The 14,683-nt window shown below is 47.6% G+C and overlaps 1 protein-coding gene across 1 annotated transcript in view; it reads right to left on the reverse strand.

Moving 5' to 3' along the window:
* The window catches only part of LOC134023779 (inositol 1,4,5-trisphosphate receptor type 1-like), a 62,173-nt gene that overhangs the window by 35,304 nt on the left and 12,186 nt on the right, over positions 1-14,683 (reverse strand). Inside the window, exons 6-39 of the mRNA XM_062466144.1 lie at positions 14,308-14,466; positions 13,999-14,097; positions 13,695-13,778; positions 13,275-13,421; positions 12,903-12,998; positions 12,755-12,799; positions 11,364-11,518; positions 10,438-10,537; positions 10,178-10,338; positions 9,836-9,977; positions 9,500-9,658; positions 8,357-8,529; positions 7,961-8,080; positions 7,436-7,630; positions 7,092-7,343; positions 6,750-6,891; positions 6,449-6,602; positions 6,183-6,373; positions 5,949-6,081; positions 5,778-5,832; positions 5,506-5,671; positions 5,070-5,240; positions 4,868-4,939; positions 4,628-4,765; positions 4,398-4,523; positions 4,076-4,276; positions 3,594-3,845; positions 3,224-3,349; positions 3,008-3,136; positions 1,478-1,598; positions 1,014-1,198; positions 782-930; positions 531-642; positions 118-153 (exon numbers count right to left, since the gene is read on the reverse strand). Coding sequence (XP_062322128.1) covers positions 118-153; positions 531-642; positions 782-930; positions 1,014-1,198; positions 1,478-1,598; positions 3,008-3,136; positions 3,224-3,349; positions 3,594-3,845; positions 4,076-4,276; positions 4,398-4,523; positions 4,628-4,765; positions 4,868-4,939; positions 5,070-5,240; positions 5,506-5,671; positions 5,778-5,832; positions 5,949-6,081; positions 6,183-6,373; positions 6,449-6,602; positions 6,750-6,891; positions 7,092-7,343; positions 7,436-7,630; positions 7,961-8,080; positions 8,357-8,529; positions 9,500-9,658; positions 9,836-9,977; positions 10,178-10,338; positions 10,438-10,537; positions 11,364-11,518; positions 12,755-12,799; positions 12,903-12,998; positions 13,275-13,421; positions 13,695-13,778; positions 13,999-14,097; positions 14,308-14,466 — 4,746 coding nt within the window. The remainder of the gene's footprint in view (positions 1-117; positions 154-530; positions 643-781; positions 931-1,013; positions 1,199-1,477; positions 1,599-3,007; positions 3,137-3,223; positions 3,350-3,593; positions 3,846-4,075; positions 4,277-4,397; positions 4,524-4,627; positions 4,766-4,867; positions 4,940-5,069; positions 5,241-5,505; positions 5,672-5,777; positions 5,833-5,948; positions 6,082-6,182; positions 6,374-6,448; positions 6,603-6,749; positions 6,892-7,091; positions 7,344-7,435; positions 7,631-7,960; positions 8,081-8,356; positions 8,530-9,499; positions 9,659-9,835; positions 9,978-10,177; positions 10,339-10,437; positions 10,538-11,363; positions 11,519-12,754; positions 12,800-12,902; positions 12,999-13,274; positions 13,422-13,694; positions 13,779-13,998; positions 14,098-14,307; positions 14,467-14,683) is intronic.

Genomic DNA, 14,683 nt, shown 5'->3' on the forward strand with positions numbered 1-14,683 from the left:
ACAACACTAGAACTACAATGCTTCTACAACACACAACTATGGGGACAGGTAAAGCACATTCTGAAATTAAATAACAGATAGAAACAAGGAGATCAAATTTAAAGAAAGAGGGACAACCTCAGGCATATCCATTTCATCATCAAAGGCCCTGAGCTGGAAGAGAAGAGAAGAGAGGAGTGAGGAGTTAGAAGGGGGCGGACACAGGGGTGGAGGTGGAAGCAGAATAGAGGACAACATTACAGAATCACATGTCAGTAAGATCATGCAAGTCCATTAAGACTAAGGTTGGTCTGTTGTTTGAACTTGGAGCACTTAGCAGCACACTGCCAGCTCTACAACTCTCTCTGTTGTGTGTGGAGCTACATGTTTATGGCTGACCTCAGACACTCATGCGTGGTTATAGGCTTGGCCAACAAAGTATGAACCCAGAATGTGTTGCCAGTTCACTCCAGGCTTACACTCAGTCTCTCAATCTCTCTCTGTATGTGTGTGTGTGTGTGTGTGTGAACACCAAGTGTCTCTTTGGCTACCTTCTCTCCATAGCCACGGTCTTTGGTCATCATCTCTCTGAGGGTCTGCAGAACCTTGATGCAAAGGCGCTCCTCGTTCTCCTCCAGCAGCTGCTTGGTGTGCTTGATCAGTCTAAACACACACACACACACACACGGACAAGAGCACAAGAGGAAATGATGAGCCGCGTGTTTGTGTGCGTGAGAGAGACGATGCATATCGTACACGCGCGTGCTTCCATTACAATAGCAGCAGTGAGGTAGAAACTGACTTGCAGATGAAGCCTCCGCTCTCACACTTCCTGCGTGAGTCTGTGTTCTCCGGGAACAGCAGCTCCGGCCGGTGCAGCACGTCCACCAGGACAGACAGCTCAGCCTGGACCAGGGGCCGCAGGCGGTCCTCCAGCGCAGACACGATGTCCTGCAGGGGCCAGAGAGGGAGGCTGTCAACACACCTATACCCCACCCCCCCAAACACACACACACAGTCTCTCTCTCTCCCACCTGCAGTCTCTCGATGATGTTCCTGTAGTCTCGGGATGCGGTGAGGACAGAGTCTCTGCGGGCCGCGTTGCGGGCGGACATCCTCCAGCTCATGGCCGTCTTCTGGACAATGTTGTTGGACTTGACAAACAGGTTGTTCACCTGGCTGTCCAGGTCCACTGGGATAGCTATGGCTCTGCCTTTGGCTGCGGGACACGACATAGCAACTTCCTCAGTCACAATACTATTCACTAGTTCATCGTCACTTGGCCTTAAAGCCTATAAACCTCTTATTACACTAAATGCTACTTGTATTTCATAAGCAGTCATTTTTGGGATCATCTGCTTCTCTGAGGTGCTTTAATTCATGCAGCTAAATGGCTGCTGTTGGTGTCTTCAGTCTGTGTTAGTGTGGTATAATGAGCCATCGTAGTGTTGTAATTATGGTGGAGGGTGGCTCCAAAGTGTCTAGGTCTTGTCCTTACCGACATCAGATAGCACCTTGATACAGCTCTCCACTGAGCCCTTCTGAACAGGTACAAGCCAGTTACAGTGGTAGACCCTGAACACCGCCTGCAAGAGCTGCACAAACACTGGCTGTCTGGTCTGAGAGCACAGGGGGAGAGGAGAGAGCACAGACACCAAACATCTTATTAGGATTATTAGTGTGGGAGACAAGAGAACATTTGTGAAAGTGTTTTTCGTGCTCGGTTAGATGGTGTTCTATTTTGATCCCACTTCCCCAGAGAGTGCTACTGCAAAACCAACACACGGTGGTCCCTTTGGAAACACCTACCCACCCCCCTTCATCCCCAAAAACATTCTGGACACTTCAGCACATATGCAATTGCACGCACACACATGAAATTAAAAAAATCTTTCCCCAGTGAGAACAACCACTCACATTCTTACTGCAACTTAAACAAACATAGGATACAATCCTAGCTCATATTCAGAGCAGCCAGCACCCTTGAGCTGACCAACATTGAAAGTGATATGAAAGTGTGACACACAGGTAAGAAAGGCTATGTTTACACACACACACACACACACACACACACACACACACACGTTAGCGCCTAACCATGTGCAGACCTCAGTCATGTTGAGTTGCTCATTCCAGTAAACATGTTACAAATACCTCTGTGATTTTCCCCAAAACTGAGGCCTGCAGCAGAGGACACAAGCAGTACAAATATACAAATTATCATAACACACTTACAGAAGAAAACCTAATTGATGACTAGCTTTGACACACTAGCACTTGGTCACATGTCCTAAAAAAATGTTCAGAAGAGGAGGGCACTTAAAAAAACGATAAGGGACTTTAGAAGTAGAGTCTGAAGCTTAAAACACACAGAGAATTAAAGATGTTCAGGACCTTACATTATCTGTTGTAAGACAGACAGGCAAATAGAAATAATTTTAGATAGCACTATATATCTCATAGAGGAGGAATCTTTCTGATATACGATGATGTTACTCAGAGGACCCAGCGTAGGCGAGGTTGTGATGAGTTATGTTCTAGATAGGCAGGGGATAAAGAGTTGTTAATGTCCCGGGTCCCATTCAGTAAGATTAGGGAGGGAGAAGGGAAAACACATTTGAGGTGTAACATGAGCCGTCATGGGAGAGGCATGTGTCTGAACTATCTACCATCTGCCTGGCCTCATCCATTACCCAGGACACACCAGGCCTTCTACATCCTCGTTAGGATAGACCCTGTTCTAAGTAGATCTTTGAAGACCGCCCTACGCCCCCCACCCCCACCAGTGGAATTAGACTACAAATGTATCAGTGAGTGGTGGTATGGATTACTGTCATTAAGAGGATGCACAGGCCACATTAGAGTGATGAGTGGGGGAAGGGAGTGTCACTAACAAGAGTGGGGATCAATGGCACCAGATTATGACACAAAAACCGTGTGCTTCTCCGTCCCTCAGTTTTGCGATGTCTGGAAGTGAGTGAAAGGGACTGTGCGGGTCGGTAACCATGCTGTGGGATGCCATGTTTACCTGCAGACTGGTGCTCTGGTCAGAGAAGGGCGAGCTGAAGAAGGTGGTCACGATGCTCATGACCGTCTCGGTCACGTAACGCTCCAGGATGGTGTCAGCATGCTTGCGATCACTCGTGTTGTTGCACACCTGCACACATCCAAATAACTGTTGCAGAACAAGTTCGGACATGTCCCACACTGCTGTTATCGTGTAAAGACGTATGATGCTCCTTACCCTGCATATGTCTACAAGGAAGTTCTCAAAGAGCTTCCACATGTGGTTGCTGGTGTAGATCTCCTTCATCTCCACCTCTGTGTCCACATAGCAGTGGTTCAGGAAGTTGATGTAGGCGATCTTCACCTGAAAAGGTGATAGCAAAAAAAACAAAAAAAAAACAGAATTGCATTAGGCAAGTGAACTCCTGCTGAGATAAGCATAAAGCAGACTCAAAGCGATCTCCTGCCTTTGTCCTGGCAGAGTGGGGTTGTAATGCAGATCTGTCACTCACAAGACATGGTCCTTCTCCATACATGACACGTGGTGCACTGTAAAGCACCGGAACCACAGAAAAGATGTGATTCTCTCCATCATGACAACTTCTCACCTCAGGTATGCAGTCCTCGTGAGTGACCACTCGCACGATGTCGTCCAGGGGCAGCAGGGAGTTGCACTTGATCTCGGTGTAGACGTTCTTGCCCTCGGTGCAGACGGCCAGCAGCTCCACCAGGTGGATGTGGTACATCAGCGGGCTGTTCTCGTCCATGCGGTCGCGCTCTGACCTCATCATCTGGACCAGGGTCTGGAAGGAGGCGCGGTCGTTGTAGAAGACCAGGACGTCCTCGCCAGCGTTCACCAACTACACAGGGAGTCGACAGGTAGGGGCAGCATTAAGCATCGTTTTGTGTGGATAGGAGAAATAGGAACATGAAAACCTACAGTATATTGGATGCAGAGGTACAACCACGGAGCCCAGAATTCTAAGATAAAATGTTAGTAGTACTGTACTAATATGATTTAGATATAGATTGGGCAATATAATGTTTGGGAGGGGCAGTGAGAGAACACTCTGGCGGGACAGAAAGTGACCTCAGCCATGACGATGTCCTGACACTTCTTGATGAACTTGTTCTCGGCCTTGACGATGGTCTGGAGGAACTTGAGGTACTGGACGTTTCTGCCGTGGGTCTCGATGCAGTGGACAAAGTGCTGCACCACGCGCTCGTTGATCTCGCTGCACAGCTGGAAGTTGTTCATGAAGATGTGCTGCATGGTGACCGCCTCCAGGATCTGAGAGAGGAGGAGTCCGGTTACTCATGCAAACACCATCCCTTAGTATTCAGTGTTAGAAGCTTCTAGGTCCAGAGTTAGGATGGTGATGTGGTTTTGGAAGCCTTCGGGTGCAGCTCACCCCAGGGTTGAGGAACAGGTTGATGTGTTTGTGAAGGAGGGCCTGGTTCTGTTGGTTTCCTGCACAGAAGTTCTGCAGGAACTGGTGGGCCAGTTTCATTATCTCCTGCATGCGGATGTCTTCCCCCTGGACAAATACAACAAGGTGGATATTTGCACACACCCTTCACCCCCCCCCCCCCCACACACACACACACACACACACAAACATACACACACAGCCTCTGGTACCTTCTCATAGGGGATCTGCAGGAGCTCCAGGACCACACTGTGGGCCCCCATGTTCCTTAGCAGTCTCTGCTGCTGCTTCTTGCTCTTCCTGCCTGACAGACCCTCCTGGACACACAGCCTGCTGAGACGAAGCAGGATCTGACACACACACACACACACACACACACACACACAGTTACATCTCCAATCAACAATAAGAAGTTCCCCACCATCCGTCCCAGGTGTTGAGTCAGGACCCACCTCCTTCACCACTCTGTAGTTGTAACTGCTGGTGCTTTCTGGTTTCTTGGGTTTGTCTGAGCCCGAGTCTCCCTATAAGACCACACAGGATACAGCCAGTTTGAGCTAAATCATCTTTAGTTTTCGGTCAAATGCTAAAGGACAAATGCTAATGCTCCCAAAGCTCAGAGATTCTAAGCGGCTCGATCTCTCGTGGGGTGACCTTGTGTTTGGAGTCGGTGGAGAGGCCCTCTCCTGCATCCATGCCCTCGTCTGGACCCTGACGCTTATAGACCCACAGCTCAGACTTCTCCACTATGGAGCGTAGCTGATCCAGGTCAGACTTGATCTGCTTGTAGTTCTCCACATCCTGACTGGTCACCAGCAGCTGGACCTGGGTAGGAGGAGGAACAATGTCAGATATGGATAAGGTAGGCACTGTGTGTCTAGACTGCTTTCTAATAGGCATGTGTGTGTGTGTGTGTGTGTGTGTGTGTGTGTGTGTGTGTGTGTGTGTGTGTGTGTGTGTGTGTGTGTGTGTGTGTGTGTGTGTGTGTGTGTGTGTGTGTGTGTGTGTGTGTGTGTGTGTGGAGAACCTGTATGGTTTTGGTAGGTACGGCAGTAAACCAGATGTGTGTACATCATCAACAGGCATGTACCTGCTTGAAGGCCTGAAGAACCTCCTGTCTCTGGCTGAAGTGTCTAAAGAGCAGGTGAAGAGCCCTGGACACCAGGGGAGGGTAGTCATGCATAGTCAGATGGAGCAGGACCCTTAGGAAGGTACGACCACCATGATCATCTAGGTCGAGCGGGGTGTTCTCCTCACTGGGCGGAGGCACAACAACAACATATTGACACAAAACACACACAAACGCATCAGTCCAGGTTTTAAGGCCTCTGTTCTTCCATCTGGCTGTGAGGAGATTGTTACCTTCCACCAAAGATCCCCTCTGCCTGCTCCTCGATGTGCTCAAAATCCAGAGCTCCTGACAAAACACAAGGCCGGAATTGAGAAACAGACACAAACATTTGAGAAACAGACACAAACATCAACGCATACAGTGTCGATTCTCAACTAGGATTATGGGATACCTCCCCTCACCTGGCATGTTGTTGGGTCCCTCTATTGTTCCTGAGAGAGACAATTCAGACTGGGAGTTACTCTCATCAAACTCCCGTTTGAAGATACAGAGCAGACAGGAGATCCGGTAGTCCAGACGCACGTTCAGGATGAACTGCAGACAGAAAGCAACATGAAAATGTTTGGAGAAACAAGATGACCTGTAAGTGCCTGTAAGGTGTGTGTGTGTGTGTCAGTGCTTGTCATCCTTCTCACCTGTAGGATCTCGATGATCTTGAGCTTGGTATCCATCACCAGGATGTCCTGTTTCTCTGGCTCCGTCTGGGTCTTCACCACATCCCCGTTGGGGGGGTTGATGGGGGTGGTGGGAAGGAAGCCCCCCCCTCTCAGGACCACCTGAGTCATCAACTCCCCCACACCATGGATGGACCTCATCACGTTACTGCCTGCAAACAAAGACACACTCACACCAGATAGTTGCCATGGCGTTTCCAATGAGGGTTTTGTCAAGTGGCTCCTACCTTTATTATCATCTCCTTTCTCCAGCTTGTTAACGGGGAAGATGGTGCTGACATGGACACAGTCCAGGATGGCCAACAGGATCTTAGTCAGCCGTAGAAGGTCACTAAAGTTGTAGAACCCAAAGTAGATGAGGTTCCTGGCCAGGTTCACTACCTAGTAGATGGAGAGAGATGGGGACAGATATCCTGGTGATCAGAATCAGCGCTCATCACATCTGCCATTTTCCGAACTGTAACACTCAATAGAAGTTTGCCTAGTTTAGTGTAATCATCTCATGAGGACTGATCATTGTTGCCAAACCTCGAAGGTGAGTTTGTTCTTCTCTTTGTCGGCGAAGGGGAAGCTCTGACACACGACGTCTCTGAGGTAGTTCTCTACAAATTCCATGGTCTGGCAGAAACGCTCCTTGATCTCATCTTTGGACATGCCGTCGTTGTCGTAGCTGGGACACACAGGGCAGGTAAGTAGAGTACCATGAGGCCGCTAGGAGACTTAAATGACAATCTGAGCCTGAGAGAATAAATGTCACCCTGTGGTAGCTGGTTTACAGTAGTTTTGCCGTAGACATTATGGAATATCACTAATATCAGATTATGGAAAAACATTTCAACACACAAGCAATTATTGGAAAGAGCTACTCACTCATCTATGGCAATCTCTGAAGGGATCTCGGACCAGAGGCGGGCGTACTTGACGGGCGTAACCTGCTCTTGTGGGTCCCGATCCACGTGCATGTGCAGCATCATGCGGCAGAAGGACGCACGCAGGTCAAAGGGCAGGTCCTCGTCAGACATGCAGCGCAGGATCAGGTCCACGTCCAGCTGGCCAGAGATCTTGTTGATGGCCAGGTACTGGCGGTCCAGACACATCCTGGCAAACAGGTTCAACTGGTACCTGTAGGGGAACATAAAGAGAACATTGAGTACATTTAACAGATGACCACCTCCTGGTCCTACCTGTAGTAGCTGACCACCTCCTGGTCCTACCTGTAGTAGCTGACCACCTCCTGGTCCTCCTTCTGGCCCTCCTTGGCGTCCTGGGCCAACTCCCTTATGCTCTTGCTGCGGATGTCCTTGCTGCTGTCCTTCCAGAAGAGCCACACCTCCTCCTCGTCCTCCTCGGACTCCACAGAATTCTCCCCAATGGAGGCCCCCTCAATCTCAAATCTAGACAGCACCAGTCTGCAGAAACAGGAAAGGGAGTCAAGTCATTGCTTATTGTCTATTTACTGACATCACCCCCTTACTGAGATGAAGCTAAATAAGAGGTAAATAAGGTGTGCATGGTGGTACACCTTATAACCAACCCATGCAACTTCAAAATGATGCTATTAAAAGTAAATGATGTGTCCGATTTGCGTTAAACTGAATATATGTCTCATGAAGTAATAAAAAATTGTGCCGACTTTGTTGTCATTTATTGTATGTGATACAACAGACATTTCATTTTATGTGAAGACTAACTACCGTAGTGTGGAGTTGAAAGAGTGCAAGTGAGGGAGGAAGGCTCACTTAGTCTCTATGAGGATATCTCCATTGGAAGGGTCTAGAACAGCATTACAGATGAGCTCCTGGGTCACAGGGATGGACTTGTTCATGGACACACACAGGTCCGACAGGTAGTCCAGAAACCTAGGAAGGGCACACACATTGGGTTCATCTCTCACTTTTATAAATCAAGACATATCTTTTCTCCAGGCGCCTGATGAAAAAAAAATCCCCAAGATAAACTCCCCAACCACACGACTTCAATTAAGAGTCCCACAAGAACATACAATCTACCCATACAGCAAACAATACGGCCCTTACATGTCCCGCATTCATACATAGATAAATAACCAGACGTATCAGATCTAACTACACCAATAAGCATGCAGACAAGCAGATACAACACACACACACACACACCTGGGCTCTCGGTTCTTCCTGACCAGGCTGACGAAGGTGTCGATCTCGGCAGCGGTGATGTGTTTCTCCAGAAGCTTGCGGTTGTTGTGGAGCAGGGCTGTGATGGTGTCCTCAGCCAGCACGTCGTAGCCTATCTGCTTCTGCATGAAGCGGAACTGCTTGGCTATGTACTCCTAAGGGACAGACAGAACGGCAAAGTATCTGTCAAACATCACACCATATTGTGTACAATTCTTTTTACAATATAAACCAAACAACACCCCACAGTAACCCTCACATATGAACTTATCATAGACACAATCATGTCAGCAAAACATTCATAGGCCATTCTCTGACTATAATCATTTTGCGATAATGTTCTTGCTGCGCCATCTTCCTAACATAGAGATGCCCGGAGTGTCTGAAAGACGGTGACGCCAAAGGAAAGTCTCAGATTGGGGAACAAAGCATGTCCACAGGTCCACAGAGAACTTCCTGGCTCAGTCAATTGAAACCACCCCTCGAGCAATTACACTAATCTGACATACAGACCTACATCTCTGACAGTAGGAATTTTTTACATTTTTTATTTAATGAACGCAATGCAGTGTTCTGTACATGTTCATATGGGAGACAGTATGTGTGTCCTGTCAGGACCAGGCATATGTTATGTACAAGTTAATGAAAGGGAGCCCCTGATATACAAAACAGGACATTGAATTACATTTTTCATGCCTCTGGCATGGTCGTTACATCCCATAGTAATTGTATCAGCTCTGCATCTCACACGTACTTTCATCTACAGTATGGAACAAGCTAGTCAAGGACACAGCAATGAGAACAGTGATTTAATCCATCTGAGATTCTTCTGGGGGGGTAAGTAGTTTGTGTGTTCTAAGATTAAGTACCATTAACTTGTTTTACTGCAGTACTGTAAGACCATGTGAGTTTGACCATTATATAGGGGTTATGTTCAGTAGAGGTCTAGTAAAAGTCTAATAGAGGTGCAAGAGAGGCCTATTAGAAAATCAGCAGATAGATACATTTATAAGTCCTTTAGAAAATTAATTGATAGCGACCCAGTTTTCTATTAGAGAAGCTTTAGAGAATCATTGAATGACCAGCAAGGATCAGTAAAGGCCCGGTAAGACCAGCAAGGGCTACCTGGTTCTTCCTGTAGTCCTGTTGGGAGTGACGGAGGACTCGGTAACAGAGGCGGCATATGTGTCTGAAGGGGGCGTGGCGCTGGTCAGCCAGCTCCTCCAGCCTCAGCATGGGCCCGTCGCCACTGTCTGTGAAGGGCGCCTGCAGGAGCTTGAAGATCTGCAGAGGACGCCACAGGCAGAGCCACACTGGAACTTTGTCTTTAAGGGGATCACAACTGACGTACCCATCCTCATCCCGTTCGATAGTTATATCTTCCGTGTTAGGTTTTATAGTATTTATAAATAACCGAGAAACAGTTTCTACAGGTTCTAATCCTGAGAAGTGCTGCTGTACCTGTTTGAGAATATTCTGCTCCCTCATCAGTTTCTGTCTCTCCCTGTTGGGCTTGTTCACCATGATCTCCAGAACATCCTGCCCATTGTTGGGGATGTCCACCACGAAGAAGACCAGGTCCTCCAGCAGCTTGGTTACCGCCCTGGCCAGGGAGAGACGAGAGGAAGTGAGGTACACCAGGGGGAGACAGGGGGAGACGAGAGGAAGTGAGGTACACCAGGGGGAGACAAGAGGAAGTGAGGTACACCCTGGGGAGACCAAAATGGCAACTTCACTATCGTCAGCTAATGACTGATTCTTCATTGTGATTTGGGCCCAACTACAGTACATCCTGCTTTCTACCTCCTCTCGTTCTGAGTGATGGTGCCCTTCTCCAGTTTGCCCGCAATTGATGCCAGTACTTTGCTGGCATCGTTGGCAAAGTCCAGGTCTCTGACTTCAGCCGGGGAGACGGGCACAATAGCGAAAGCTTCTTTGTCTTCCTTCAGCGCTGAAGTGCCAATCTGAAATGGATTAAGGACATATAAGGACATCTCATAAAATGGATAATAGGAGTTACGGTTACATTCACCCAGAGATTGGCTGGTTCAGCTGTCACTCACGCGCAGCATGACAGGTTTCTCCTCTTCCTTGTCGATGGGGTGGTTGGTGCTGTGAACCCATGTGTTAGTGCACAGGTGTCGCAGGCGTACGTATGAGTTCCTGAGAAACACCCACACAGATATAAAATACATTGAAAAACATGTTTTATTATGCCTTCAAGTACTGAGGAATATATGGATATAAAGTCTAAAACATTGTAGTTCACATTAGTGAGCTGTAAAAAGCAGAAAAAGCATTCACACCCACATTTACACAAAATGGTCTAGCCAGAAGCAGGGCCATTAGTCTAGCCAGTATGAATCACCCTTATCTGATTTCTCAGTGCAGCGACCAGACTCACCCACAAACAGTTAGCCTCAAACAACAACCAAACTCACACACAGTTCCCAGAAATCTGACGGGAACTGCGCACGTGCACACACACACACATCAAATAAATAAACAAACCACACATAGGGCCAAAAAAGTGATAATTTCCATGCCCATATTTGGCTCAAATATCGTATTCCTCCATATTGATGTGAGGTAAATACATTAATGATGGAAATCCCCTCATTCACATGCTGTGCTTGTTTTGCTGTGAGTCTTGGTGGAAAGAGAGAGGGGACAGGCTACAGCATGAGTCGTGTCCTCTTGAGTATCAGTACAGAACCGGTGGAAGCCAGGTTTGACACGGAAGAGTTGGTTAGGGAGTTTTTGTAAGGGTCTGATGTCTATATGCACATGATTCTACTTGTGCAGAATTTACATTACAACATCTTTATCAGAGGTTACTTAATGTCAGTGGTTTCCTGAAACTTGTTAGTCTGAAAGCACACATTCATCCATAACGTCTGCCTGCAGAAACAATGTGCTGTAGCACTTCCCTCCAAAATCCCTCCCCCCTGAGAATGTATGAATGAATCAGTGGGATGTCTCACTGTACCTGGGCACGAGGGAGTCTCCCCCTCTCAGGGTGGTAGGGTCCAACTCAAAGATGGAAGAGATGTCGTTGCCATCGGGAACAGAGACCAGTGTGTACATGACCTTCTCCTGGGGGATCCGTAGGCGAGCGCGGAGAGCCTCGTGCTCAGAGTCTAACTGTGAAGCGACAACTTCATTACACTCTCATGAGAACACACAAACACACACATAAGACCCCTCAAAGAACCCCATTTAAATCATTGCAGAACAGATCGCTCTCCTGCCAATGTCCCTGATCAGGAGGGAATACTTTCACACCCGGGTGGATAGAGCCATTCACTCTTCTTGCTGCCCTCGGACGAAGGACAGCAGGATGGAAAAATGTAATGTGTGGACACACGAGCGTCTGTGTGTTGGTGTCTCTGCTCCCTGCTCGCGTGTGTTCAGTCACATGACAAATGAAGGTTTCTCCTTCACTCTCATTAAAACACTAACGTGTGCCTGTATGAGTCTTTACAAACTGGCACAGACGACTGCATGCCTACAAAGATGAAATACATATGAAGACAGAAAGCCAACGTTTGATAATGAAGACAATGGAACTGCATTACAGTCAGAGGTCAAGCGGAGAAGTGGGACCCGAGAACGCACATCTCTAGACACTTGTTGATCCTTCCTAAAAAATGAACTCAATATCCAATCAGAAAGCAGAACTGATATCGGCAAGATCAGAGCTGTAAGATTCAAAAACATATTTTCTTTAACCTAAAGACCAGTTTGATCTAATTTCAGATTTTATGATTGAATCTTAAACCATCTTAATTCTGTAGTCTTAATTGAATAAAGGGCAGGGAATGGCAGGAGCTCATGACCTCTTTGAGCTCCTTATGTTGTAACTGGGACAAAGTTGCAATTCATATAGTCATTAATCTAACTATGCATTTGAATATGAGGAAAATTAATCTTAATCACAGAAGAAAAAACAAAAAACACACAAAATGATATCTTAGGACCTCTTTGCACTACATTTCACTGTTTATTACAGGTAGAGAGGCATCGCTCTAGCAGGCCACAGGTTAGTGAGGACCAGACACATGGACACCCATGCATGGAGACAGCTGCATTGCTGTGTCTTTGCTTCGAGCATGCCCACACACGTGTTGACTGATGTCACTACAGCGTGTTGTCTGGCCTGAGAGCTTCAGAGTGTAGAAAGGCTTCTGGTGGAAGGCCACCCTCTGTTGGTTAGACAGACTGCATGCGTGTCTAAGCCGACAGCACCATCTACTGTTGGCTTTGGGAAACGGTTATTTGCAGTGAGATGTATTGCAGATCCGTGCTGTACATTAACATTAGACTAATAGAAGAAAGGTCAACATAATTCCCAGAAAGACCGGTCTCCCTTTGACTTACTGAGGAGCGAAACTCCAGGCACTCCTCCTCATAGTCTGGGTTCACCTGCACAAGACACAACTCAGCGTCAGAAGGAGGGGATCACAGAATGGCCTACATATTGAAGACCTTGAAATGAGCCCAGAGACAGGCTGGTGAAGGGACTGACCTCAGCTGCTAGGTAGTGGCCAGTGGCCAGGTGTTTAAACCTGAAGAGACTGTTCCAGTAGCCAGCCCCGCCCCGACACGGGTCATGTTGGACCACCTTGATTCACATAACATTCATTATCATAACAAGTTAGAGGTTAGAAGGCATTTGATACAAAACAGATGTCTGTACACTTATTGATGGCCCCAAAATAGAAGCGGTTTCATTTGAATGAGTCAGTGATGCTCACTGACAGCTTCCTTTTTTGAGAACAGATGTAGCTATTCATGTGTGGCCATCCAACTGCACACCATCTCCCCTCTACTTAATCAGTATGAGAATTAGATCCAATCGGCCCCATGCAAAGGGAGAGAAAAATCACTTCCTGCTCACCTCCACCTCCCATAAGGCTTTGCTGCTGGTCGCTGAGGTAGCTGACTGGCGTCCTGTGGTGCGGAGGAAGACATATTGTTTTTTCCGGTGGTCGTCACAGGTGAGGAACTTCTCCTGCTCAGCGTGGAACAGCCGCACTACATCGCCCTGGCAACAGACCAGATGACAGTTTCAGTGTTTTCTGCCTTAGCTGGTTTACTACAGGTTATACCAGGCTGCACCTCAACCAACCGAATGCCTCGGATGTTGCTTTAATTCCTGTTCACTGAACTTTTCCGTATTATATTTCAGTATAAGGTAAGGGAAAGTGTCCCATGCCAGAAAAGAGAGCGTGAGAGTGACCTGGAAAAAGAGCATGTTTCTGCTAACACAAGGAGAAAGTGGGCTGACTGGTGGAATGACAGGTTCTGTGAGACAAACCCCTTTCAGAATGATTTCCTGGTTATCACTCCATTTCATAAACAGGACTATCTTCCAGCTGGTGTTACAGTTGACCGAGTTCACCTGAAACAATGACAGTAAAACAGAATTGTATGAGATTTTAGGCTAAATTCCCAAACCAGACACACAGAAGAGGATTACAGTAGTCAGGTAAGCTGCACGGCTATATGCAAAACACATACAAATGTGGCGGACTGAGGTACAATGCAGTAGTGTTTAATAACCTGCAGTTGGGCTCTAATACACCCCCCCCCCCCCCCCCCAGAGAGAGGGATAGTCCCACCTCGTTGCACCCTGGGTTATCCACCAGCTGATGTGTGCTGGCGTGGAGAGGCTGTCCAGCATTCACAGGGTTCAGGACCACCTTGTCTCCAATAACCACCTGGCGACAAAGACACAACCATTGAGATGAAATAATGTATTCAATATAAACTATCTTTGGACCTATTCTCTGAGGATCAGGCATGACACACACACACACACACAAACTGGGGCCATGCTCATGTTTCTGAGCTGGCCTGGCCTGTACCCATACAACCAAAGTAGTTTTGCTTTTGTTTGAGTCTTAACCACCAGCAGGTTAGGGACTCACGCTATCTCCAATGGAGCGCAGCTTGTAGAAGGGCTGGATGTAGAACCAGGAGCCCTCGTTCCCGGCCGTGTCCAGCATCACCCTCATGGCGTTCTTCTCCAGCAGGGCCGGCAGACGCTTGTTCACCGTCAGGTACTTGTTACTCTTCAGGTGCAGCAGCTGAGGAACAAAGCTTTTAAGGTGCGCCAACACTGGGGGCATGTCCAGGACATCCACACACAAGAGCCCCCTGATGGAGGCAGTGCAGGCTAAGGGGGATTACAGTAAGGGGGATTACAGTGATGATAGTGTGTCTCTGTGTTTAAACATGGATGGATGATGGCTGGGTGGGATGCGGATGATAAAGTTATTAATGGTCTCTATGAATCCTAACTGA

The sequence above is a fragment of the Osmerus eperlanus genome, chromosome 1 (assembly GCF_963692335.1).
Source record: "Osmerus eperlanus chromosome 1, fOsmEpe2.1, whole genome shotgun sequence".
Classification (NCBI taxonomy): domain Eukaryota; kingdom Metazoa; phylum Chordata; class Actinopteri; order Osmeriformes; family Osmeridae; genus Osmerus; species Osmerus eperlanus.